We start from the raw sequence: 27,233 nt of genomic DNA, 5'->3' as shown, positions 1-27,233 counted from the left end.
TTTTTTTTTTTTTAAAGATTTCTGGGCTATGAAGTGGTTGCCCCAGGAGTGTTTGCTGTCCAGTATAGGGGCCCCTGTATTTGCTTCTTACCTTGCTCTTTCCAGTCCCAGCCCTTTGATGATAGGCCTGGTAGTGGACCTTGTAGTTGGTGGGAAGACTTGCCCTCCGAGTTGATCAGGCCCCTTCCAGGCCTGCATCTGCCAGCCGCGCCACGCCTTCCCGCACAGGCCGCTGCGCCTTCCTGGCCTGCGTCTGCTGCTGCTGCTGCCGCCACCTCCGGGCCTTCCTAGGCTGCGCCCGCCAAGCCCGGCCTTCCCAGGCTGCGCCCGCCGCGTCGCCACTGCGCGCCTTCCCAGCCTCGAACCTCTCACTCTGTCCTTTGTGTCTATGTGTTGATAAATCTGGAAACGGCTCCAGCTGCTGCTGATCTGGAGTCCCTCCGGCCGGTGGCTGGTCAGGCCCACCCTGGGGCTAAAGCCTCGGTGTGGGGCTGGGCTCGGCTCCAGAGCTCTGCGCTGGCCGATTCCTGCTGGCCTGCCGGGCTGTCCTCAGCGGGAGGTTAGCTTCTCTGTGTCAGTATGTGGGTTCTGCAGCTCCAAGGTGTGTTTAGAGTCCCCTTTTTACGTGGATTGGGGAGGGTGGAAGCCGGAGCCGCGGGAAGGTCTTGCTTCTACTCCGCCATCTTGGCTCCGCCCCCCGGTAGCCAATTATTTCCTGTGCTGAAGAGTAAATTTTATTTTTATGATATTGTTTGATGGTAGTCATACCTAGTGTCTTTCAACTCTCTTTTTCATGGTTCGTAAATATGAGGTTTGTGAATAATCCATAATTCATAAATCTTTGATTTCTTCCATTTCTTAATCCTGAACTATATTTTCAATGTATTTTTCACCGTTCTTCCTTGTGGTGAAGAAGTTACCAACCATTAAAATAAATATTGGACTTGGGATCATGAGATCATAGATTTAGAGTTGGAAGGTGCCTTGTAGATCATCTCAAACTCTATCATTCTGCAACTGGGAAAACTGGAATTCAGAAAAGTTAAACAATTTGCCTGAGGTTTCTTGGCAAGCAGCAGAAGCAACCTGTAAACCCAGGTGCTCTAAATCCACCGTCAGTGTTACTTGGAGGATCTTGTCAAGTTCTTTGTAGAAATTCTCTTGTTTTTTCTTCATTCTTTACAATTAAGGTTAGCTCATAGGCTACAATAGTCTTCAAGGTCATCTGTTTGCTTTTGAAAGAGTAAATAAAATGACCAAGTTCCCCAATGAAATTATGTTTCTTGCTGCTTGGATGTATAGAATGAAAACAAATTCACTTACTCCTTTGTTCACTTTGCTGAGAACTTGTGAGATATCTTTGCATTTAGTTTCCAATTATGGTTTATTGTTTTACATATGGGTATTAAGTATGTATACTACAACTCACTAGTTCACTAACTTCTTTGTTTATTAAACATGAATTTCATATTTAGTTCATTACCAGTTAAATTAGCTTTCAGACAATGTAAAAAAATATGATTCTTCTGTCCTTTCTGATCTTCTACTACTCCATTTTCTACTTTTGTCTGTTTTGCACATCACCATAACCAAAAAATTTGTCATCTAATTGGTGGCCAACACAATGGTGAAGAGGATCTTTGTACCTGTACTTCTTGCATTCAGACAATAGCTGTTGTCTGTTGTCAAGGCTTTGAATACCTTTCAGCTATAAGAGCTTGGGATCTCCTGATACAGCATTTGCTAATCTGGGATCATCTTCATATGATAATGAGACATCAGAGCACATCTTCTGTAGAGATCCCACTATCTACACTACCTAGCTTCCTTTAACACTGGTGCAATCAGTTCTCTATTCAGTTCAGATGTTCCTTGTAGGGCCAAAACCTCAGGAACATCCAAGAGGAATTGTACAAAATGCCAGTGGACCTCATGATGGTGGTTCTCCCTGCTATTCTGATAATTAGAAGTTGCAGGAACTGCTTGAAGTTTCTCAAAGATATTTTACATGCTAACTTTTCTATCTTCTCCAAATTTCCACTACTGCTAATGTATTCTCAATCACTTCTCTGTTTTCAAAAGTGATATTCCCTTGGGTTATTATCCCATTTTGCTAATTAAAGAGTTAAACAGATTCTGTTTTCCACAATGCTATTTTTTGACCCATCTACCAATAGGAAACAGGAGACTTATAACTAAAACCAGTTCTACTATCCTGTAAAAAATGCTGTTGTTTTTTTTTACTTTTTTAATTTATTTTTTAATTTTTTTAAAGCTTTATTAACTGCTGATTTACATCATTCATTTCCGTCAGATTTTGAGTTACAAATTTTCTCCCCGTTTTTCCCCTACCCACCCCCCCAAAATAGCAGTCCCATAGGATATCCCCTCCTCCAATCTGCTCTCTCCCATATTTTCTCCCATACCCCTTTTGACTTTTCCAGTGGATCTCTAAGCCCCAGTGCATGTATTTCTTATTTCACAATTACATGTAAAATAGTATATACATACACATACATTTGAATATTTGATTTTAAAACTTTGAATTCCAGATTCATTCCCCTCCTCCCTTGTCACCCACCTGTACTGGGAAGATAAGCAGTTCGGTATAGGATGTACATGTGTGGCTAATGCAAAACAATAACATAGTAGATATATTGTAAAAGACTGACTATATTTCCCTCCCTCCTATCCCACCTCCCACTTGTTCTATTCTCTACTTTGATCCCATCCCTTTTCAAAAATGGGTGCTTCCAACTTTCCTCCCCACCAGACTGCCCTCCCTTCCATCATCCCCCCTCTCATCCCCTTCCCCCCCCTACTCTCCTGGAGGGTGAGATACCCTATTTAGTGTGTATTTCATTCCCTTCTCAAGCCAAATTCAATGGGAATAAGGTTGACTCATTCCCTTTTTCCTTCCTATTCTTCCCCTCCATTGTAACCATTTCCCCTTGCCTCTTCTGTATGAGATAGTTTACCCCCATTCTGTCTCTTCCCATCTCCTCTCATTATATTCCTCTCTTACCTCTTAATTTCACCTTTTAAGTATCATCCCTTCCTGTTAAATTGGTCCTGTGCCCTCTATCTATGTATACCTGTAAACATATATATACACACATTCACATATGTATTCATATGCCCATATACTCTCATATATAGAAATACATCTATCTGTCTGTAGATAGATAGATAGATAGATAGATTTCTATTCCCTTCAACTACTGAGAAAAGTTTCATAAGTTACAATTATTGTTTTTCCATGTAGGAATGTTAATAGTTCAACTTTGATAAGTTCCTTATGATTTCTTTTCCCTGTTTACCTTCTCATGCTTTTCTTGCTTCTTGTATCTGAATGTCAGATTTTCTGTTCAACTCTGGTTTTTTCAGCAAGAATGCTTGAAAGTCCTCTATTCCACTGAATGACCATATTTTCCCCTGAAACATGATACTCAGTTTTGCTGGGTAGGTGACTCTTGGTTTTAATCCAAGCTCCTTTGACCTCTGGAATATCATATTCCAAGCCCTTCGATCCCTCAGTGTAGAAGCTTTCAGATCCTGGGTTATCCTGATTGTGTTTCCACAATATCCAAATTGTTTCTTCCTGGCTGCTTGTAATATTCTCTCCTTAATCTGGGAATTCCAGAACCAGGCTATAATATTCCTAGGAGTTTTCTTTTTGGGATCTTTTTCAGGAGGTGATCGGTGGATTCTTTCAACCTCGATTTTGCCCTCTGGTTCTAAAACATCAGGGCAGTTTTCTTTGAGAACTTCCTGGAGGATGATTTCTAGGTTCTTACTTTGATCATGGCTTTCAGGTAGTCCAATAATTTTTAAATGATCTCTCCTGGATCTATTTTCGAGGTCAGTGGTTTTTCCCATGAGATATTTCACATTGCCTTCTATTCTTTCATTTGTTTGGATCTGTTTAACAGCATCTTGATTTCTCATAAAGTCATTAGCTTCCATTTGCTCCAGTCTAATTCTGAAGCCATGACTCTCTTCATTGAGCTTTTGAGATTCTTTTTCCATCTGGCAAATTCGACTTTTTAAGGCATTCTTCTCCTCATTGCCTTTTTGAGCCTCTTTTGACATTTGAGTCAATCTGTTTTTTAAAGTGTTATTTTCCTCAGTCAGACTGTTGACTCTCATTTCATAATTTTCTTGCATTGTTCTCATTTCTCCTCCCAATTTTTCCTCCACTTCTCTTATCTGCTTCTTAAGGTCCTCTATAGCCTGTAACCAGCTCGTATTTTCCTTTGAAGCTTTTGGAGCAGGAGTTCTGACTTCACTGTCTTCCTCCTGTTCCATGCTTTGCTCCTTTTTGTCCCCAAAATAGTTCTGTTTGCTTTGTTTCCTTTGCCTGGTCATGTCACCCCTCAGTCACTTGACCCCTGGGCTTTTTGCCACAGTAGAATTCTGCCACCAGACAGGGGAGCTTTCGTCCCAAACACTGGGGTTTTCTCAGTTGCCAGAGGTATTAGATGGGTACCCTCTCTGAGGTCTCCACACGCTCTGGCAAGCTGGACATATACCACAGGACCTCCTCCCTAGACTGCAATCCAGATCCAAGCAGTTTAAAGCAAGAGCGATTACCCCTCAGACTGGTGCTTGGTCCCCCTACACTCTGCAGGCCAGGAGCTGAAGCTGCCACGTGGCACTGGCTGGCTGTGCTGGTGCCTCACTGGCTTCTCACCCCGGGGGCAAAAGCCACACACTCCCACTTACTGGTCCCAAAGTCCAGACTGCACTGACTTCTCACTTTGTCCTTCAAATCTGTGTGTTGGATGCTGCTGATCTGGAGTCTTTCTGGCTATGGCTGGTCAGGCCTGCCCTGGGGCTAAAGCCTCGGTGTGGGGCTGGGCTCAGCTCCCAGAGTGCTGTGCTGGCCTATTCCTGCTAGCCTGCCAGGCTGTCCTCAGCAGGAGGTTAGCTTCTCTGTGTCATTTTGTGGGTTCTGCAGCTCCAAAGTTTGTTTCGAGTCCCCTTTTTACATGGATTGGGGAATGTGGAAGCAGGAGGAGCAGGGAGGTCCTGCTTCTACTCCCAATGCTGTTGTTATTGAAAAGGTTTCCCACAGTTTTGGGAATTACAGAATGATAGTTGGGAACAATGATTATCAAGGATAACTAGCAGTTGGGTAGTTTGAATTGATAGTTTTGAAAATCAGCAATGAATAAGGTGCTGGTTTGGAATAGTAGGAAGAGCATAAAGTCAGATTAAATTTGAATTCAAAAGACTTGTGGTATCTTGGGCAAGTCACTTCTCCTTTATGGGCCTCAGTTTCCTCATTTGTAAAATGAGAGAGGTAGACTAGATAATTGCTAAGATCCTTTCTAGAGCTAAATTCCATAATTTCCCAACTTTCCTCTTCATGTATTCTATATTGTAGGAAAAAACTAGACTATTCCCAATTTCCCTGCCCTTTACCCCCTTTCTATATCTTTGGTTATATATCCTTTCTTCATGGAATGTACTTGGCCCTTATCTTCTCCTCTTTCCACCTCCATCTCTGCCTATTGAAATCCTTCCCATATTTCAAGACCCATCTCTAATTTTGGATCTAGCTCTAACTTGTGTGATTCTTAGGAATGTAAGATGGAGCTTTAGAATGGCAATTGGAAGTGGGAAGTTGGGAGGGGGGTGGGTAGAAATGATAGTTTAGAATAACATTTGGGAGTAGGTGGTTAAAAATGCAAGTAGATATCTGAAGAAAGGAACAGCCAACTGAGTTATATTGGGCAGGACCTTGCAAGTTATCAGTTCTGATATTTCCTCCACATGTCACTATGTGAAGGAAATTCTGATGCTTTTCTTTTTCCCTCTCAATAAAAACAAAATCCCATCCCTTGAAATGACTCAGACATTTATGAGCATATATATAATAGATCTCCATAAAGAAGTATAATTATAGGTAGTGTGTACTAGATGCAAGGACACATGTAGAAAACACACATGTACAAGGCATCAGTGTGTATTATTTACTTATTAGCTCAATATATGGACACTGAGGACACAAATAGAAACTACCTAATGTCATTAACTGGTTTTATGAAAGTATGATATTAGACCAAATGATTTAATAATAGCAATTAGGGATTAAAGAATTGTAGATTTTAAAGTTGGAAGAGACCTTTGAGATATATTCTAACCCTCGTATTTGTAAACTGACACCCAGAGAAGTGACTTGCCCAAGGTCACATAGTACATAGCTGAGCTAGGAATGGAATATAGGTACACAAGCTCCAAATTTGGTGTTCTTTCTACTAGACTACTTTTTTCCTATTGAATTAATCTTATAAATGGCTCATTACCATTACAGAGGGTTTATCATTGACTGTAACAAAATGGTGTTTATCAGGACAATGTTATGTGGGGTATTGTATATAAGGTGGATTTTATTATTCTTTTTAGGTACTAGTTCCCAGCATCCATGGACATAAACAAGCCACTAGTTCCCAGACCCATGACTTGGAAACAATCTCACTAACTTGTGCCTCATATTACAATCTTAAAATAATGTAAGCATTTCTGTTTAAATTGTAAACATCTACTGAGCGTACTCTATGCTAAGTCACCATGATATTGCTAAAGCTAATGTAAACTTGTGAGGCTATTGCTGAAAAATTGCCTTCTTTGTGTGGATCCAGATGGCTCTAGAGGAGAGAGTGAGGCTGGTGATCATGCATAGTCCTCCCTCACTCAAATCAGTCAACTCCAAGTCATGTCATCATTTCTCTGATGCCATGGTCCTCTTCAAAAATGGAGGACAAACACAACAGCAACAACAATAGATCAAATGAGAACCTGCCAGTAAGTGGGGAATGTAAGAGCTGTTCCTGCCTTTACTGGCCCCCATCAAAGCTTAGGGGGTATGTACAAACTGGAATGTCATTCATGTCTTGATTGGCCCCCATTGAGACTTAAGGGAATGTTGTAGTAGTAGTGCAAACTTGTTATAAAAACTCTAGAAACTGAAGGACAACCAGGTGTAACAAGAGTTCAAAGACATGGTCAAATTGCATCACATATTCCCCAAGATTGATCTATGCTGATCCACACAAGCCTTTTTTCCTGCTATGTAGATGCCAGTCTAGAAGACATAGAACCTTTCCTGTTACCAAGAGGGTGCTGGTCACAAGAAACCAGCAGGAGACTAAGTAACTAGTCTTATTCTTCCATATATATTATGGAGTTCTTTACTTTAAAGTAAGCTTTGGTAATAGTTTCAAGTAGGAACTAACAACAATCTCCGGACATATTGTGACTAATGCCAAGATAGATGTTACTTGCCAGAGATGAGTAGTAGTACTTCATCAACATCAACCTCAGCATCTGTTACTTACCACGGGAGATTAATATGCATGAAGATACCTTGTTCTTAAACCTTTGAGATATGAAAACTATGGTGATAACTAAAAAAAAAAGGAAGTGAAAATTATGTGTAACAACAAGAGAGTCGATCTGTAAACAAATGACAGAAATGAGAGAGTTTGAGGATTCTACCAGCCAACATGCAAGAAGCATATGCAGATCAATCTTCACTGAACCAAAAGTTTTGTGTCTGGTCTGTGGATAAGTGGTAGCAAGAGCAGATGACTGATGAGGAGTTGCAAGAAATAATATAAAACAAGAAGTAAACTCTGAGGTACCACCTCAGACCTATCAGACTGGCTAATACAACAAAAAAGAAAAATGATAAATATTGGAAAGGATGTGGGAAAATTGGAATATTAATGCACTGTTAGTGGAGTTGCAAACTGAGCCAACCATTCTGAAGAGCAATGTGGAACTATGCCCAAAGGGCTGTAAAACTGTGCCTACCCTTTGATCCAGCAATACCACTACTAGGTCTGTATCCCAAACAGATCATAAAAAGGAAGAGGGACTATATGTACAAAAATATTTATAGCAGCTTTTTTTGTGTGTGTGGTGGCCAAGAACTGGAAACTGAGGGGATTCCCATAGTTGGGGAATGGCTGAATAAGTTGTGGTATATGAATATAATGGAATACTATTGTGCTAGAAGAAATAATGGGCAGGTAGATTTCAGAAAAACCTGGAAAGACTTATATGAACTGATGCTGAGTGGGGTGAGCAGAACCAGGACAACACTGTACACAGTAACAACAACATTGTATGATGATCAACAACAATAAACAATAAACTTTATTCTTCTCAGCAACACAGTGATCCAGGAAAATTCCAAAAGACTCAAGATGGAAAATGCTATCCACAGTCAGAGAAAGAACTATGGAATCTGAATGTAGATTGAAGCATATTATTTTCATTTTTTCCCATGGGTTTTCCCTTTTGTTCTGTTTCTTCTTTCACATGACTAATGTGAAAATATGTTTAACATGATTGCACATGTATAACCTATATCAGATTGCTTGTTGTCTTGGGGAGGGGAGAGGACAATGAGGGAGGGAGGGAGAAAAATTTGGAACTCACTATCTTATAAAAATGAATGTTGAAAACTATCTTTACAAGTAATTGGAAAAGTAAAATACTATTTTAAAAGGAAAAAAATACAAGAAGTCAGTAATGTAAAAGGGCTCAAATTCTAGCCCTTTGAAGACACCTTATCTGGTGAGACAATGGTAGAAGTTGTACAATACAGAACTGTACCAGACTATTTCTTATTCCATACATGATACTAGGAAGCAGATGATGCAATGTAGTGCATATCACTCTATGACCATTAAAACTTTATATGATGACTTTGAATAAATAGGTCAAGATAGAATCCTGGAGTTAGTAAGCATTTTGCTGGCCAAGATGGCTGCTGATATTACAAAAAATTATGAGATGTGCAAAGAAATGTACTACCAATTCATGTTGCACATCTGGAAAATATAAGGAATAACAAGATTTTGGAATGTATATGCATTAATTTTGTATCTCTGAAAGGAGATGGTAGGGAATTCATAAGTCATATAGAAAAATTCCTTGTTTAGAGAGTCTGAGTATATTTTATTTTTCTTTTTTCCCAAGAGGAGAAGACAAAAATGTGGGAGACATAGAGACTATGCTGGAGAAGAAAGGGCAAAAAATGGAAGGGAAATTACTATTGCATAGTGCAAATGCAAAAGCTGTGGATAGGTGGTACATGCCTGTAATTCCTGCTGCCAAGGAGATTGAGGCTGGGAGATTGATTACTATTGGCTGATTGGGTGTCTGCACTCTGGCATTAATATGAAGACCCCCCCTCCCAGGAGTGAGGAGCCATCAGATTGCCTGTGGAAAGTTGAAATGAAGGTCAGAAATGAAGAAAGTGAAAGTTCCCCTGTGAGGTAGAGTGGGACTGGGTCTGTGAGTAGGCCTTGAGTTTCCAGTCTGGGTAAGATGGGGAAACCTATTCTTTAAAGAGAGAGACAGAGACAGAGATAGAGAGAAAGAGAGACAGAAAGAGAGAGCACATAAGATGATTATACCATCATGGAGGAGGGGGTAGGGGAAATGTGTATACCATGAACCTTGCTTCCATCTGAATTAGATAAAAGAAGTTTGATTGAAGAGAGACAGAGACAGAGACAGAGAGACAGACAGAGAGAGAGAGAGAGAAGACAGACAGACAGAGACAGAGACATTGCTATAATAATACATTAAATTCAAAAGGGAAATAGGATGGATCAGGGAAAAGGAAAGGGTAAAAAGAAGTCTAAGATGGAAGATGGGTAGGAGAATGTTCATAAAAAATAATTGAATGTTGGAGGGAGGAATGTGAAGACAATATTAGAAGGAAAGAAAGAAAGGGTAAAAACTTGGAATTAGGAGCAAGGTAAGGACATGAGAAGAGCTGCAGCAGAAAGAAAACAGGCTGTTTCACTTATGGGGTCATAAGTGTCTGGAAAACTTCCCCTCTACCACCTTCTTATTTGTATAGAAGGAGGTGGGAGTAAAGAGAAGTATAAAAAAATGCAATTAATAATCATAACCATGAATATGAATGGGATGAATTCACCCACAAAATGGAAGAGGATAGCGATGTGGAATAGAGAGTAGAATTTTAAAATATCTTATTTACAAGAAACATACTTAAAACAAAGATTTACAGAGTTAAAATGAGAAGCTGAAGTAAAATCTATTATTGCTTCTTCTGAACTAACAAAATTAGAAGTAGCAATCATGATTACAAATAAGGCCACAGTAAATACAGAAAAGAGCAGGGAATTTACATTATTCTTAAAGGAACCATATATGATAAATTCTCCTTAGTGATTAGAAAATACTGCAAAAGACATAGCAAATTAGCAGAAAACTCAGACACATTTTGCTTTGCTCTATGTCCAAACCTTTGGGTAGAACTTCAAAAAGTGTTTCATATATACAATGACTACAGCAATGGGATTTTTGAAAACACCAAAATACTAGTGAACTCTTAAGTAATTGTAATAACTAATTTTGGTCTTGTAAAACAAAAAGATACTTGCCTCCTTTTGGCAGAAAGTTAAAGAACAACGGGTGCATTACATTGCATGTGTAGTATAAAGTGGTCAATGTGTCTGTTGATTGTAAATAACTATTTCATTTTGTAACAAGGGAGGATTCAGTATAGGGAGGTGGGGAGAGTAGCTCAGGAAAGGATGATGATTATAAAAATAAAAGAAACAATTTGTTTTAAGGACAAAGTTGAAAAACAACTCCCAAACTAAGGCATGTTTTTTTTTTTTAACCACACCACTTCAAAATTTTTATTGATATAATTTGTTGTTACATTGACTAATTTCTTCTAGTATCCCTTTCCTTTCACAGGGGTCACTCCATATAACAAATACAATTTTTTTAAAAGCAATTGGGGTTAAGTAACTTGCTCACGGTTACACGGCCAGTTATTTCTGGGTGTGGTGCTAAGTATCTGAGCCCGAATTCGATTCCCAAGGGCATCCCAACACTGGGGCCGGTGCTCTTACTCGCTGAGCCACCTGGCCGCCCCTAAAGACTATTTCTTAAAGGAAAAAAAATCTTAACAAAACTTGTCAGCAACAGATTTTTTTTTTTAATTCAATTTGAACTTTTGTATTATTGAATTATTTAATCCATTCATATGTAAAATTATGAATTAGATTTCTATTTTTATCCTTGTCTCTAATATGGCTTTCTTTTTCTGAATTGGGATTTTTAAAAAATGCATCCTTTTTAAAGATAATATTATTTCTTAAGTTATTTTTGCTTAAGTTATTTTGAAGAAACCTTATTTCTGTAGGTTCTCTTCTCTTCATCCTTAAATTCCTCCCTCCATTCCCAACTGATAAATGGTCAAAGGATATAAATAGGCAATTTTCAGAAGAAATCAAGGCTATCAACAGTGAGATGAAAACATGCTCCAAATCACTGAGTAGAGAAATGCAAATTAAGACAATTCTGAGGTACTGCCTCATACTTATCAGATTGGCTAATGTAACAGAAAAGGAAAAATGACAAATGTTGGAGAGGATGCAGAAATAGAAGGGTGCTAAAGCCCTGCTAATGGAGTTTTGAACTGGTCCAGACATTCTGGAGAAAAATTTAGAACTATGCCCAAAGGACATACTATTTGACCCAGAAATTCCACTAACTAGGTTTGTATCCCAAAGAGATCAAAGGAAAAGGAAAAGGACTCATATGTACAAAAATATTTATAGCAGCTATTTTTGTGGTGGCAAAGAATTGGAAATTTAGGGGATGCTCATTAATTGTGGAATGGCTGAACAAGTTGAAATATATGGTTGTGATGGAATACTACTATGCTATAAGAAATGATGAGCAGAATAGTTTCAGAAAAACCTGGGAAGACATAAGCAAACTGATAAAAAGTGAAGTGAGCAGAACTAGCAGAATATTATACACAGCAACAGCAATACTGTAAGTATGGTCAACTAAGAAAGACTTAACTACTCTAATCAATACAGTGATCCAAGTTAATTCTAAAGGACTCATGATGAAAAATTCTATTTACATCCTGAGACAAAACTGATTAACTGAGTGTGGATGGAAGAATACTGTTTTTCATTTTCACTATTTTTGGGTCCCCTCACCCCAAAACAGAAAAGTTTTGAGTGACTTCAGAGGTATAATGGGTTACCATATTACTTGCTTTCTCAATGGGTGGGGAAGGAAGAGAATATGGAACTCAAAACATAAAAAAAGGAATGATATAAACAAATAAATAGATAAATATTCTTCCATTCTCCCTGCCCCCTCTGTTTGTCATCCTTTCCTCTAGTTTTTAAAGTTTATTCATTCTTTTTTCATTCTTCCTTTTATATAATTAATTCTTTTTTCATTCTCCATTAGTTGATTAAAATCCTCCCTTCTCTCCTTTAACAAATTTTGTTATTTTTTAAAAATATTTTGTGTCTTTTTCTAAAAAAGGATTTTTTTACTTTGTTATCTTCATTAATTCTTTTTTCTGTCTATTCTAAACTTTTATTCTTTCATTCATGGTCTTTATACCTCTTCATTTCTTCTTTATTCTGTGACCCTCATAGAATTAAAGATTTTTTTCTCTTTTGTTTCTTTGGAGAGATTTGCTAAGGCAGAGTCGTTTTTAAATTCTGTCAATTACTTCTCCTGTATAGGCCATACATTCTGCTTTGAAGATTCTTATTTCTCTCTTGGACCATTCGGGAACATCCTGCTGTGATTCCATACTCTCTTGAGAATCCAAAGATTCTGCTGCCTCATCAGGCATCGCTTCATTTTTCTTTGTCTTGTTATATTTACTCAGAGATTTCTGGGTTTCTTTAGATACCATCTTCCCTTCTGTAGCTAAACTCTTGATATTTTCTGGCACACTCAACTTCTTAAACAGGATTTTCTTCTGGGACCTTTAGTAATTTCCATCTTTTTTTCTTTTATTCCCCTATCATTCAATTTCTGATTCTTTTGTTTTTTTTTGATGGTAGATCCCCTGAAAGTTGGAACTCAAAAGCCATACCACACTGGGGAATTCACTTTACACTAGCCTCAGGCCTACACCAAGTGACTTTAATGAGTACAGAACTGGTCTCAGCTAGATTCCAGCCTCCTTTCCTTCCTGCCTGGTGTAGTACTCCACACTGGCACCCTGCTCCACTTCTGTCAGTTCTTTAGTTCAAAGGCTGAGATGTCCCAGGTTGAGCTGAAGTGGACAACAGAAAAACAGGAGAGCAAAGCCAATTATAATTTGATGGGAGTGTTTATTAACCGGCCGGTGACTGCCTCCCCAGTAGGAAAGACAGCCCCGAGTCTTCTGTAAGTTACACTTATATAGAGTTAAGTGCTACTAACAACAGAGTGTGGTTCCAAGGGGGGTGTAATGCTGTTAATGCTGTTTCTAGTGAAGGCTTGATTACCTAGCAAAGCCCTGGATACAAACATAAACAGACCTGAATCTGGAGCATGTTTTCTAGCAACACAGGTGAAAAGTTCCTTCACTATTGTGGCCTTTTAGATGATTTCCAGGGACCCTGGTAGGGGCCCCTTCTGGCAGGTTTAGGGGGCTTTGGTGTATAATTTCTGATGGGCACTTCAGAACAAACTTCTGATTTCCTATAGCTCCACCTCCTCTGTGGCCATTAATCACCAATCTCCCACAATGCTATATTGCCACAGAATGTCTAATTTTGAAGCAGGTCTCAGTGCCACTTGGGAAAAGCCAATTTCATCCCTCTGCAGAGGTGGCTGGGCCTGGCACTCCTCTTGGGGTGGCTGGGACGCAGATGAATGAAGACCCATGGGGCTCGGAGCTCCAAGAGAAGCCGCCCCCTCTCACTTCCGGCTGCTGAGGCTTCTCAGGCATGGTTCCTAAACATGTTGCCAATGAAACTCCAACTATACCCTAATAATAAGTGTTGAATTGAATCCCAAATATCATGGAAGAGATTAAAATGCTGATAATGTAAGATATTTGTTATTCAGTAATTTTTCAGTTATGTCCAATCTTTGTGACCATACATAATACTAGGAAGCAGTTGATACCACCTAGCACATATCACCTAGGACCATTAAAACTTTATATGATGACTCTATTATGCAAAACTGGAGTTATCTTGGCAGAGATACTACAATTGCTTGCCATTTCCTTCTCCAGATCATTTTACAAATGAGGAAACTAAAGCAAATGGGGTTGTGACCTACAAAGGGTCACACAGCTAGTAAGTGTCTAAGGACAGATTTGAACTCAGGAAAATGAGTCTTTCTGACTCCAAGCCCAGCACTCTATCCATTGCTCCACTTAGCTGCCCCCAAGGTAAGATGAGTTGTGACATAACTAATTTTAACATATCCAATGTAATAATGTTGTTGTAAGAAAAAGGTAAGAATTTGCATAGTCCAGCAACAGAAAAATTTTATCCAGATGAAAAGGTCCCCCGACTAGTCCATACAAATAAATATTACAGTCTATTTGATGTGTGTGTGTGTGTGTGTGTGTGTGCTGTGAACCAGAGCAAAAGGAGGTCCCTTATGCATGATGCAGTTAAAGGTGCCAACTGGCAGTTTTGTCACCTAATACTCAGTCTTGAGTAACAGATCCAGGGTAAACAGAGGAGGAAACATGTACCCAAAGGGTGGTGTCCAGAGTCAGGAGTGGTTGCAGGCTTTATGTGGTATACCAAGGGAGGAGCAAGCAGCAGCTTTGTAACTTAGACCTCCAGAGTAGAGAGTGGTCTGTTTCAGCTTCTAGCTCAGTCTTAAGTCTTCGGAAGGGCAGGAACCTAGGACCTATGAGGAACTTGCAGTTCTACCACTCAGAACCAACAGAGCTTCAAGGCTGGCTGATAGTTGCTAAGTCTAGCAGTAATCTATTATTATTATTAGACCCAAATCCAGGTCAGGAATTTGCGGAGTTCAGATTAGGGGGGCATCAATCAGACTTTGTCCCGGATAGATCATTTTGGGAACACTGAAAGCTTACAGGTCCCTAGCATGAGCTTTTCTCAGGATCCCAGAATAATACAATACTTGGTTGGTTGGCTGTTGTCCTTTATTCTTGAAGAGGACCAAAATGACATCACTGTGTGAGAGGCAAGTTACAGTGTGTCTGACTGTGACTGATCAGACTAATACAAGGTAGGAATGTTCTACCACAGGTCAGGCACAAATAGTCCACGTGAACATTTACAGTAGATTCTTTAAATTTGTGTGTCTTGTACTTTTTCTTTTCTTTTCTTTTCTTTTCTTTTCTTTTCTTTTCTTTTCTTTCCTTTTCTTTCCTTTCCTTTTTTCCTTCCTTTTCTTTTCTCTTCTAGGGGGAAGGAAAGGCAATTGGGGTTAAGTGACTTGCCCAAGGTCACACAGCTAGTAAGTGTCAAGTGTCTGAGGTCAGATTTGAACTCAGGTCCTCTTGACTCAAGGGCAGAGACATTGAGAATGTCCTTGTATTGCTTCTGACCAGCATGTGAGTTCTTGCTCTGTGTGAGTTCTCCATAAAATTGTCTTTTTAGCAAACATATATTTTGCATTCAAACAATGTGGCAAGCTCATTGGAGTTATGCTCTCTAAAGTAGTTCAAATTTAGTTTTGTTTTTTTGGAAGTTTAGTTTGAGAAAGGACCCCAGTGTCTAGTGTCTTATCCCAGGTGATCTTCAGAATCCTCCTAGAACAATTCAAATGGAAGCAATTCAGTTTCCTGGCATGGCACTGGTATACTGTCCAGGTTTCACAGACATACAACAATGAGGACAGCACAATGACTCTGCAGACTTTCAGTTTGGTAGTCAGTCTCTTCTCTCCCACACTTTCCTTTGGAGCCTCCCAAACACTGAGTTAGCTCTGGCAATGTGCATGTCAACCTTATTATCCTCATTATCGATGTATATATTCCTGGAAAGTACACTACCAAGGTAAGTGAACTTATCCACAGCATTCAAAATTCTCCATTTGCTATGGTTCCACATAGAGATGGTATGATGGTGGCTGATGTTTTCTTGGTGTTAATTGTTAGGCCAAAATTAGCAAAAGCAGCAGAGATTCAGCTGGAGCTGCCGTTGCTGCCTTCAGAGCTTCCTCCACCACTGCCGCCACTTGAGCCTCCTGACCACATTGTGTCCGTTTCCACTGGTAGAGCAGCCGCCACAGCTGCCTAACAACAACAACAACAACAACAAGGAGGGTGAGCAGCTGCTGGCCTCAACAGTTCCTGGGTGGAGCTCCAGATGAAAGGCAATGGCAATGATGGGAATGGAAATGGGAAGAATGGGGGTCTGGAGCACGTGCCCTCCTCGTCCTCCATTCACAACGGGGACATGGAAAAGATCCTGCTGGATGCCCAGCATAAGTCCGGCCAGAGCAGCTCCAGGGGCAGCTCTCACTGTGACAGCCCTTCCCCACAAGAAGATGGTCAGATAATGTTTGATGTGGACATGCACACCAGCAGGGACCATAGCTCTCAGTCTGAAGAAGAAGCTGCAGAAGGAGAAAAAGAAGTGGAGGCTTTGCAGAAAAGTGTGGACTGGGTATCGGACTGGTCCAGCCGGCCTGAGAACATCCCCCCCAAGTGAGTGAGCCGGCGCGGATCACTGCCCTCCGTCCTGTCGTTGGACCTGACCATTTCCTGGGGCTCCTCTCCTCCTCCTCAGGGCTTTTTCAGCTCTGACTTCCTGACCCATTTCTCCCTCTCTCTCACTAGGGAATTCCACTTCCGGCACCCTAAACGTTCCGTGTCTTTAAGTATGAGGAAAAGTGGAGCCATGAAGAAAGGAGGCATTTTCTCTGCAGAATTTCTTAAAGTGTTCATTCCATTGCTGTTCATCTCTCACGGTTCAGCTTTGGGACTAGACATCTATATTGGAAAACAACTGAGTTCCCCGTCTGCTAGCACCTACTGAGGGAGAGGAGAGCCTCAGACGTGTGCATGCCCTGTGAAGTGCTATCTCTGTCACGTTAGTGTATTTGAACTCGAGACCATTCTAAGCATGCCCCAGTCCTCGACCCTCTTTTTACATATCCACGTTCAAGCTCCTCTTGGGATTCATTATTTTATTTGAACTCTTGGGAGGCATTTTCATGACCTCATTCCCTTTTTGGCTTGACCCTCAGAGTTTACCGTTGTCTAGAAATTTGCAAAGTCTTCTTTTCAACACAGATGCCACCAGCAAGTAATTTTTTTTTTCCATAGCCCTGTTTGTTGCCTCCTTTTTAATCCCACCTGAGTTAGAGCTACAACATCCCCATAGAAATATTGACTGCTTTAGGACGACCATTACTCTTAAAAAAGAAAAACAGGTTAGCAAGTATCCTATCAAACCCTGACTTTTTCAAGACAAAGACAAGCTCTCTCTAAGCTCACAATTTATAGTTATAACAAAACAAGAAAAAGAAATATAAAAAAATAGTATGTGTCAATAAAAAATGTATTTAAAACCAAAAAAAAAAAAAGAAGCAGAGATTCAATCCATTCTTTGTTCATCTCATCTTCAGAGGCTGTATCTGCAAATAGAAAATCATGCACCAGTACTTCTTTCACTTTGGTCTTGGCTTGTAGCCTTTTCAAGTTGAAGAATTTACCATCAGTATCCTCACTGAAGGCATTTGACTACATAACTGAGAACATCATGCTAAAAAGCATGGGAGCTAAAAAGCACACAGCCTTGTTTCACTCCATTGGTGAATAGGAAGGCATGAGAACATTATACATTATCTAGAACCCAGACAAGCATGCTGTCATGAAATTGACTTTCATTGCTGATGAACTTCTCCCAGAAACCAAATTTTGACATAATTTTTCCTTTGCCTTAATGACTGAAAGTATCAAAGGCCTTGTTGCAGACAGACTTCTGTTCTGCTCCTGGCATTTCTCCTGGAGTTGTTGGGCAGCAAACATCATATTGATAGTTCCTTGATCCTTTCTGAAGCCATACTGGCTCTCAGGTAGGTAACCATCTTGTAGGTGAAGGATCAGCCTATTAAGGAGAACACTAGCAAGAATCTTATCAGCAAAGATTAAGAGAGAGTCCTCCCTGTGATTGTCACAGGACAATCTATTTCCTTTAGCTTTATAGAGATAGACAATGGAGGCATCCTTGAACTCCTGGATTATAACCTCCTCTAGCCAGATAACCTGGAAAATTTCAGTCAGCTTTTGTATAAACCCTCAAACTGGTTTAGCCTATTTGCTGAAATGGTTTACTGGGGTGTGGCTGCTATGTATGCTACATCTTCTTGGAGTCCCAGGTGAGAATTAAGTGGAACAGGTGGACACACCAAATGTGTAAAGCAGCTCTGAAAAGGACTCAACAGCCTTCATACCAGAGTTACTAGTCTTTCCTGAACACACCCTACACCTCAATACTTAACATAAGAAGAAAGCAGTAAAAGGATCAGCTCAGACCTTATCTCTAAAAGTGTGGCCCAGCCCAGCCCTAACATCAAGTCCATAGTTGAGAGGTAGACAGGAAGAATGACCAAACAAACAAACAAAATCCCACTATAAGAAGATAATATGGTGACAGGGATACTCAAGACCCAAACCCAGAATAAGAGAATGATTCTAAACATCTACAAACAAAACTTCTAAGACAAATGCAATCAATGTTTTATTTTTCTTTTGTTCTCAATTGGGAGGGGGAGGTTAAGAAGGGAGGGAGGGAGAGAAATCACAGATTTTTGCTGATTAAAAAATATATAATTATAAAAAATAGAAAGTTCTTGTGACCAATCACTAATCAGAAGACCTGAAAATTTCTGGGTTATTTGAAACAAAATTATTGAACTTTTAGAGCTCAAGTCCAGACTATGAATCTTAGTCAAGATAATTCTCTTTCCTTAACTCTTTTTCATCAGGGTCCTTAGAATAGCACTAGGTATATTGTCAAGGAAAAAGCCATTATTTTAAACATATTTCTCCAAAATTTATACAAGCAAGGTGCCTGAGACTTTCATAGCTTCTCAACACCTAGCCCTCTGTAGCCACTGTCCTTTACAGCCATTCACTTATTATGGCATATATAACCATTGGTTTGAAATTAAGAGTATCCTTGAGCAGGGCAGCTAGGTGGCGCAGTGAATAGAGCTCCAGCCCTGGAGTCAGGAGACCAGAGTTCAAATCTGGCCTCAGACACTGTAGCAGCAAGCACCCCAGCATCCCCAGGGTGTCTGCCAACACAGGTTCTTAGATCTGCTTTGTTAAAGGAAAGCAACTCAAAATGGGTTAACAAGCTTACTTTAATCAGTCAGATATGTATCATTTACCTAGTTCAGGGGAAAAAGGTCAGCACCCTGAACTTCAGAATATACACACAGAATTATCAAGACAGAAACAGATCAAGTAGACAGATTTCCAAACTGTCCAACCATTACATCCATACCAAATCAACATCTGGGTTTCAAAGCTGGGGAGCCCTGGACAATGGCTTCCCAGAGTTTCATCTGATCAAATCACAGAATACTTCTCAAAGTGAGCCCCAAAACAAAGCTACTATCAGGGCTTATATAGCCTTCTCCTGGCTCAGAGAATGTAACAACCTTTTGGACCGACTGGCCAATCAAGAAGTATCTACTGAAAAACAAGCCTCCTACCCCAGGCTCCAGGTGCACTTTAGCCTAGAGTCAGGGAAGATCTTAAAAATTTACATTTCCTTTACAGACACTTAACAAAAAAACTAGCCATGTGACCTTGGGCAAGTCACTTAACTCAATTGCCCTCCCAAAAGCAAAAAAAACAAACAAACAACAAAAAGACTGTCCTGGATCCCACTGCCCAGAAGGTGGTTGTAGGATTAGAGTTTCTAATTCCATGGTCAGAACTGAGGCCAAGAATGTAGCAAGGGGAGATAAACTCTTGATATGCTTAGAATTCTGAACATATATTCTCAGAAAAACATTGCTTTACATGATGTTTAGATTCTATACTATTATTAGAATTATATTTTGTGTAAAAGTTTAATATAGTTTTGTGATCTAGTCTGGATGAATGAATAAAAACATTTATTAAGCACCTATGTGCAAAGCACTGTGCTAATCTCTGTAGATAAAAAGAGAAAAAGCAGAGAAGTCTGCACTATCAAGGAGCTCACATTTTAACGAGGAAGATACCATATACAGGAGGATTTCAGCTTCAAGTAAGAAAGAAAGGTCCTGTGATCCTTAAGGTACAGTAGCAAAGAGGACAATAATACATCTTCTTTAATGTTGATTAATTCTGATGAAAACATATACTTATGGTTTTGAATCATCTGATAATCCCAAGGACTTGTCACTGAGAATTTTCTTGTCTGGGTCTTCAATAGATGTGGCTGTTGAGTAAGCAAGTCCTTTAGTACCAGCAGAAGTAATTGACAACTCATTTCTCCGTATTAGTTGCTTTCTAGGATGATGTGTACAGGGGATGATCTAGAAACAAGACTGGTGACCCTGGATGATACTGCTATTGCCAGAGCTCTTCAATTTACCTGATCTTGTTGGTGTTGGTTGGTCAGTGGCTGTTGGTAGGAAGGAAGATGGGTCCCTTCTCCAAAGGAATTTCTCTTCTCCTCCACCAGGGTGGAATCAGGGCTAGTTGTCTAGGGGGCACTACTCTTACCTAGACTTTGGGTTTAGGATCTTAGATTATTTCCATCAGAGTCTGAGGGGAAATGGCAGTCAAGGTGATAACAATGGTTTGATTTGCCTAACACATGCTACTTCTTCCCTTTTCCATAGAGTGCCTTGCTGCTTTAGCTAAGCTGACTCGCCTGAGAATCTAATCATCATTTACTAGCATACCTCAGAGATATTGTGGTTTTGGTTCCAGATCACCGCAATAAAGCCAGTCACATGAATTTTTTTGGTTTCCCAGCGCATATAAAAGTTATGTTTACACTATACTGTAATTTATTGTGTAATAATCTAAATGTCTAAAAAATGTACATACTTTAATTAAAAAATACTTTATTGGTGCGTGGGAAGGTGTGGTGGCAGCGGGGCGGTGACGCAGCGGTCCCAGGCCGGGAAGGCACGGTGGCGGATGCAGGCCAGGAAGGGGCCTGATCAACTCTGAGGGCAAGTCTTCCCACCAACCACAAGGTCCACTACCAGGACTATCACCAAAGGGCTGGGACTGGAAAGAGCAAGGTAAGAAGCAAAGACAGGGGCCCCTATACTGGACAGCAAACACTCCTGGGGCTACCACATCATAGCACAGAAATCTTTTTTTAAAAAGCCCCTTTCAGGACCTCCAAAGACGAGGATGACAGAGTGAACCCCACTTGCTCCAAACCCCCCCTCTGACCCTGAAAATATAATAACTATTGTCCAGGGCAAAACCCTCTACAGTAAAGGCTTGGGATCCTAGAGGAAGGGCGTGGGTAGGACCCTGCCTCAAAATGGGTAGAAAGCAGACTACAAAGACAAAGACTCTAGAGTCCTACTATCCTCAGAGGGAGGAACCAACCTCAGAGGGAGACAATGTGGACTCCACACCCACAGCTGAAACTTCAACAGGGAATGGATCCCAAGCACAGAAGGCTCTCCTAGATGAGATCAAAAGGAACTTTGAAAGCAAAATGAGAGAGATAGAAGAGAAAATGAATAATTCTCTCAAAACCAAAAAAGCAGAATTTGAAAAGCATTATAATGAGGAAAACATCTCTCTAAAAAGAAAAGTGTATGATATGGAAAAGGAGCTTCAAAAATTAACCAAGGAAAACGATTTGCTAAAAACCAGAATTAAACAAATGGAAACAAATAACTCTATGAGTAACCAAGAAGTAGCCAAGCAAAACAACAAAAATGAAAAATTAGAAAAAGAGGCAAAATACCTCAAAGAAAAAATAACTGACCTGGAAAACAGATCCAGGAGAGATAATCTGAGAATCATAGGCCTACCAGAAAATTATGATGAAAAAATGAGCCTGGACAACATTCTCCAAGAGCTCGTTAAGGAAAACTGCCCTGAGATACTTGAACCTGAGGGGAAAATAGAAATCGACAGAATCCACCGGACACCTGCTGTAAGAGATCCCAAACTGAAAAGTCCTCGAAATGTTGTGGCCAAACTCCAGAACTACCAGATAAAAGAGAAAATACTTCAAGCTGCCAGAAACAAACAATTCAGATATCGAGGGTCCATAGTGAGGATTGCACAGGATTTGTCAGCCTCCACACTGAAAGATCGGAGGCAGTGGAATACAATTTTCAGGAAGGCAAAACAGCTTGAATTACAACCAAGGATCACATACCCAGCGAGACTGAGCATATTCTTCCAGGCAAAGAGATGGTCATTCAAGGATATAACAGAGTTCCAGACCTTCTTGATAAAAAAGCCAGAACTCAATGGAAAATTCAACCTCCAATTACGAGAAGCAACAGTGACTTAGAAAGGTAAACAAGGAGAACACACATCATTTTAGAGGGAAAGAGGGGAGCGAGAGGAGCTTCGCATGAGATCTGTTCCTGTCATTCTTGATGCGAAGAAAAAATAGCATACCTCACTAAGTATAACAATATCCTACAGGTAGTAGGAGGGGGAAAGGGTTACAAAAGGGGGGTGGGAGCGGTTTGTAGAGAGGGAAGTAGTAAGGGGAAAAGGGGAGGAAAAGGGAGGGGGGCCGAAAAGGGAACACTGAGGGAGGCGGTGGTCAAAAGGAAAACTATTAAGGGGGGGAAGGGAGAAGGGAGGAAAATATGAACATTAACAGGGGCAGGAATAGGATAAGGGGAAAGAAACAGATAACAATCATAACTGTAAATGTGAATGGAATGAACTCTCCTATAAAACGGAGATGGATAGCAGAATGGATTAGAAATCATAATCCTACAATATGCTGTTTACAAGAAACACATCTGAAACAGAGGGATACACACAAGGTAAAGGTAAAAGGTTGGAGTAAAATATATCATGCCTCAGCTAAAGTAAAAAAAGCAGGGGTAGCAATACTTATCTCAGATAAAGCAAATGCAAAAATTGACCTAATTAAAAGAGATAAAGAAGGAAACTATATCCTGTTAAAAGGCACCATCGAGAATGAAGCAATATCACTACTTAACATATATGCACCAAGTGGTGTAGCTTCCAAATTCCTAGAGGTGAAGCTAAAGGAATTGGAGGAAGAAATAGATAGCAAAACTATACTAGTGGGAGACCTTAATCTCCCCCTATCTGAACTTGATAAATCCAACCTCAAAATAAACAAGAAAGAAGTTTAAGGAGGTGAACAGGATTTTAGAGAGGATAGGTATGATAGATCTCTGGAGAAAACTGAATGGGGATAAAAAGGAATATACTTTCTCCTCAGCAGTTCATGGCACATATTCAAAAACTGACCATATTCTAGGGCATAAAAACCTCACAATTCTATGCAGTAAGGCAGAAATATTAAACGCATCGTTCTCAGATCATGATGCAATAAAAATTATATGCAATAAAGGGCCAGGGAAAGACAGACTAAAAACTAACTGGAAATTAAACAATTTGACCGTAAAGAATGAGTGGGTCAAACAAGAAATTATAGAAACAATCAGTAATTTCATTCAAGAGAATGATAATAATGAGACAACATACCAAAATCTGTGGGATGCATTAAAGGCAGTTCTTAGGGGAAGTTTTATATCCCTGAGTGCATACGTGATTAAATTAGAGAAAAGGGAGCTCAACGAATTGGGCATGCAATTAAAAAACCTAGAAAAAGAACAAATTCAAAATCCCCAATTAAATACTAAACTAGAAATATTGAAGACTAAAGGAGAGATTAATAAAATTGAAATTAAGAAAACTATTGAACTAATAAATAAAACCAAGAGCTGGTTTTATGAAAAAACCAACAAAATTGATAGACCCTTAGTCAATATGATAAAAAAAAGAAAGAAGAAAACCAAATTATGAGTATCAAAAATGAAAAGGGTGAATCTACCTCCAATGAAGAGGAAATCAAAACAATAATTAGGAATTATTTTTCCCAATTGTATGCACATAAATTTGACAATCTTAGGGAAATGGATGAGTATTTAGAAACATACAAGTTGCCCAGATTAACTGAAGAGGAAGTAAATTACTTAAATAATCCCATCTCAGAAAAAGAAATTGAACAAGCCATCTGTCACCTCCCTAGGAAAAAATCTCCAGGGCCAGATGGATTCACTAGTGAATTCTATCAAACATTTAAAGAACAATTGATTCCAATACTCTACAAATTATTTGGGAAAATTAGTGAAGAAGGAGTCCTACCAAATTCTTTTTATGACACAAATATGGTACTGATACCTAAATCAGGAAGAGATAAAACAGAGAAAGAAAATTATAGACCAATCTCCCTCATGAATATAGATGCAAAAATTCTAAATAAAATACTAGCCAAAAGACTACAGCAACTTATCTCAAGAATAATACACTTTGATCAGGTAGGATTTATTCCAGGAATGCAAGGATGGTTTAATATTAGGAAAACCATCAGTATAATTGATCATAATAAAACTAGCAGAAACCACATGATCATCTCAATAGATGCAGAAAAGGCTTTTGACAAAATACAACATCCATTCCTATTAAAAACATTAGAAAGTATAGGAATAAATGGAGCCTTCCTTAAAATAATAGGTAGCATCTATTTAAAGCCATCAGCAAGTATTATATGTAATGGGGAGAAGCTGGAAGCATTTCCCATAAGATCAGGGGTGAAACAAGGGTGTCCACTATCACCCCTCTTATTCAATTTGGTACTAGAAATGTTAGCAGTAGCAATTAGAGAAGAAAAAGAAATCAAAGGAATCAAGTTAGGCAAAGAAGAGACCAAGCTATCACTCTTTGCAGATGATATGATGATATACTTAGAGAATCCTAGAGAATCAAGTGAAAAAACTGCTTGAGACAATAAATAAATTTGGCAAAGTTGCAGGATATAAAATAAACCCACATAAATCCTCGGCATTCCTATATATTTCCAATGAAACTCAACAGCAAGAAGTAGAAAGAGAAATCCCATTTAAAGTTACTGTAGACATTATAAAATATTTGGGAATCTACTTGCCAAAACAAACCCAGGACCTGTATGATCATAACTACAAAACACTTTTCACACAAATAAAGTCAGATCTAACTAATTGGAAAAATATCAATTGCTCATGGCCGGGTCGAGCTAATATAATAAAAATGACAATTTTACCTAAATTAAATTATATATTTAGTGCCATACCAATTAATTTACCAAAAAACTACTTTATAGAGTTAGAAAAAATAGTAACAAAATTCATCTGGAAGAATAAACGGTCCAGAATATCAAGGGAATTAATGAAAAAAAATGCTAGGGAAGGTGGACTAGCTTTACCAGATTTCAATCTGTACTATAAAGCAGCAGTCATCAAAACTACTTGGTACTGGCTTAGGAATAGAGGAGTGGATCAGTGGAATAGATTAGGCACACGAGATTCAGAAGTCAACGACTACAGTAATGTCTTGTTTGATAAACCCCCAGACCCTGGTTTTTGGGATAAGAACTCACTGTTTGACAAAAACTGCTGGGAAAACTGGAATATAGTATGGCAGAAACTGGACATAGACCATTATCTAACACCATATACCAAAATCAAGTCTAAATGGGTTCATGATCTAGGTATAAAGGTTGATACTGTAAGCAGTCTGCTAAAACAAGGAATAGTTTACCTATCAGACTTGTGGAGAGGGAATGACTTTATGACGAAACAGGAATTAGAGAACATTATAAAATGTAAAATGGATAATTTTTACTACATGAAATTGAAAAATTTCTGTACAAATAAAGCCAATGTAACCAAGATTAAGAGGGAGGTGGGAAATTGGGAAAGAATCTTTACAACCTATGTCTCTGACAAAGGACTCATCTCTAAAATATACAGAGAATTGAGTCAAATGTATAAGAATACAAGTCATTCCCCAATTGATAAATGGTCAAAGGATATGAACAGGCAGTTTTCGGAGAAAGAAATTAAAGCTATCTATAAGCACATGAAGAAATGCTCTAATTCACTATTGATTAGAGAAATGCAAATCAAAACAACTCTGAGGTACCACATCTCACCAGTCAGATTGGCTAAGATGACAAAACAGGAAAATGACAAATGCTGGAGAGGATGTGGGCAAAGTGGAACACTAATGCATTGTTGGTGGAGTTGTGAACTGATCCAGCCTTTCTGGAGAGCAATCTGGAATTATGCCCAAAGGGCTACAAATACTTTCATACCCTTTGATCCAGCAATACCACTCCTAGGGTTATATCCCAAAGAGATCATAGAAAAGGGAGAAAGACCCATATGTACAAAAATGTTTATAGCAGCTCTTTTTGTTGTGGCAAAGAATTGGAAATTAAGGGGGTGCCCATCAATTGGGGAATGGCTGAACAAGTTGTGATATATGCATGTTATGGAATACTATTGCGCCATAAGAAATGGGGAGCAGGCGGTCTTCATATTTACCTGGAGAGGCTTAAAAGAACTGATGCTGAGTGAGAAGAGTAGAACCAGGAGGAATTTGTACACAATTACAGCCACAACGTATGTGTGATGACCAACTTTGATAGACTGGACTCTTCTCAACAATACAGGGATATAAGTCAATCCCAAAAGACGCATGATGGAGAGAAAAACATGCATCCAGAGAAAGAACTAGAAAGAACTAAATTTATATCCAGGTGGAAGCAAAATATCTGATCTTTTTCGTTCTCTTATTTGATTTTATGTCCTCTTTACCATTTTTCATTCCAGCTGGTACAATCTATCCTTATAACCTGACCATTGTATAATGTGAAAGTATTTACAGATCCTATACTTGATAATAAGCCGCCATGGGGGGCGGGAGGGGAGGAAGGGGGACAAAATGTGAAATTCAAGGAATCGTGGAATTGAATCCTGTAAACTAAAAGGAAACAAACAAATTAATAAATTAAAGTTTAAAAAAATACTTTATTGCTCAAAAAAGCTAATCATTATCTGAGTCTTCAGAGAGTCATAATCTTTGCTGGAGGAGAGTCTTGCTTGCCTCGATGTTGATGGCTGCTGACTATCAGGGTGGTGGTTGCTGAACAAGGGGTGGCTGTAATAATTTCTTTAAATAAGACAATGATTAATTTTGCTGTGTTGATTGACTCTTTAGTGAAAAATTTCTCTGTAGCATGAGATGGTGTTTGATAGCATTTTACTCAAAGTAGAACTTCTTTCATAATTTGAGTCAATCCTCTCAAACTCTGCTACTGCTTTATCAGATAAATTTAACTAATATCACATAATAGTCTTCATTTTCTCATGTAATAGGATAATAGGGAGAGAGATGGTGGAACAGCTGGTTGGTGGAGCAGTTAGAACACACACAACATTTATCAATTAAATTT

General features: G+C 39.2%; 1 protein-coding gene across 1 annotated transcript; it reads left to right on the top strand.

Annotated features, from left to right (window-relative positions):
- Positions 1-16,086: 16,086 nt before the first annotated feature.
- Positions 16,087-17,187, top strand: LOC138165845 (BCL2/adenovirus E1B 19 kDa protein-interacting protein 3-like). The gene is made up of 2 exons (XM_069094181.1): positions 16,087-16,459; positions 16,592-17,187. The coding sequence occupies exons 1-2, from the start codon at positions 16,119-16,121 to the stop codon at positions 16,788-16,790; spliced, it is 540 nt and encodes a 179-aa protein (XP_068950282.1). The 5' UTR covers positions 16,087-16,118; the 3' UTR covers positions 16,791-17,187.
- The last annotated feature ends 10,046 nt before the right edge of the window (positions 17,188-27,233 follow it).

This window comes from Petaurus breviceps, unplaced genomic scaffold (genome assembly GCF_028583685.1).
Source record: "Petaurus breviceps papuanus isolate PSGF00001 unplaced genomic scaffold, PetGlider_PUasm1.0 216, whole genome shotgun sequence".
Taxonomy (NCBI): domain Eukaryota; kingdom Metazoa; phylum Chordata; class Mammalia; order Diprotodontia; family Petauridae; genus Petaurus; species Petaurus breviceps.
Note: the sequence above shows the minus strand (reverse complement) of the source record. Positions and strands in the feature narration are given on the sequence as shown.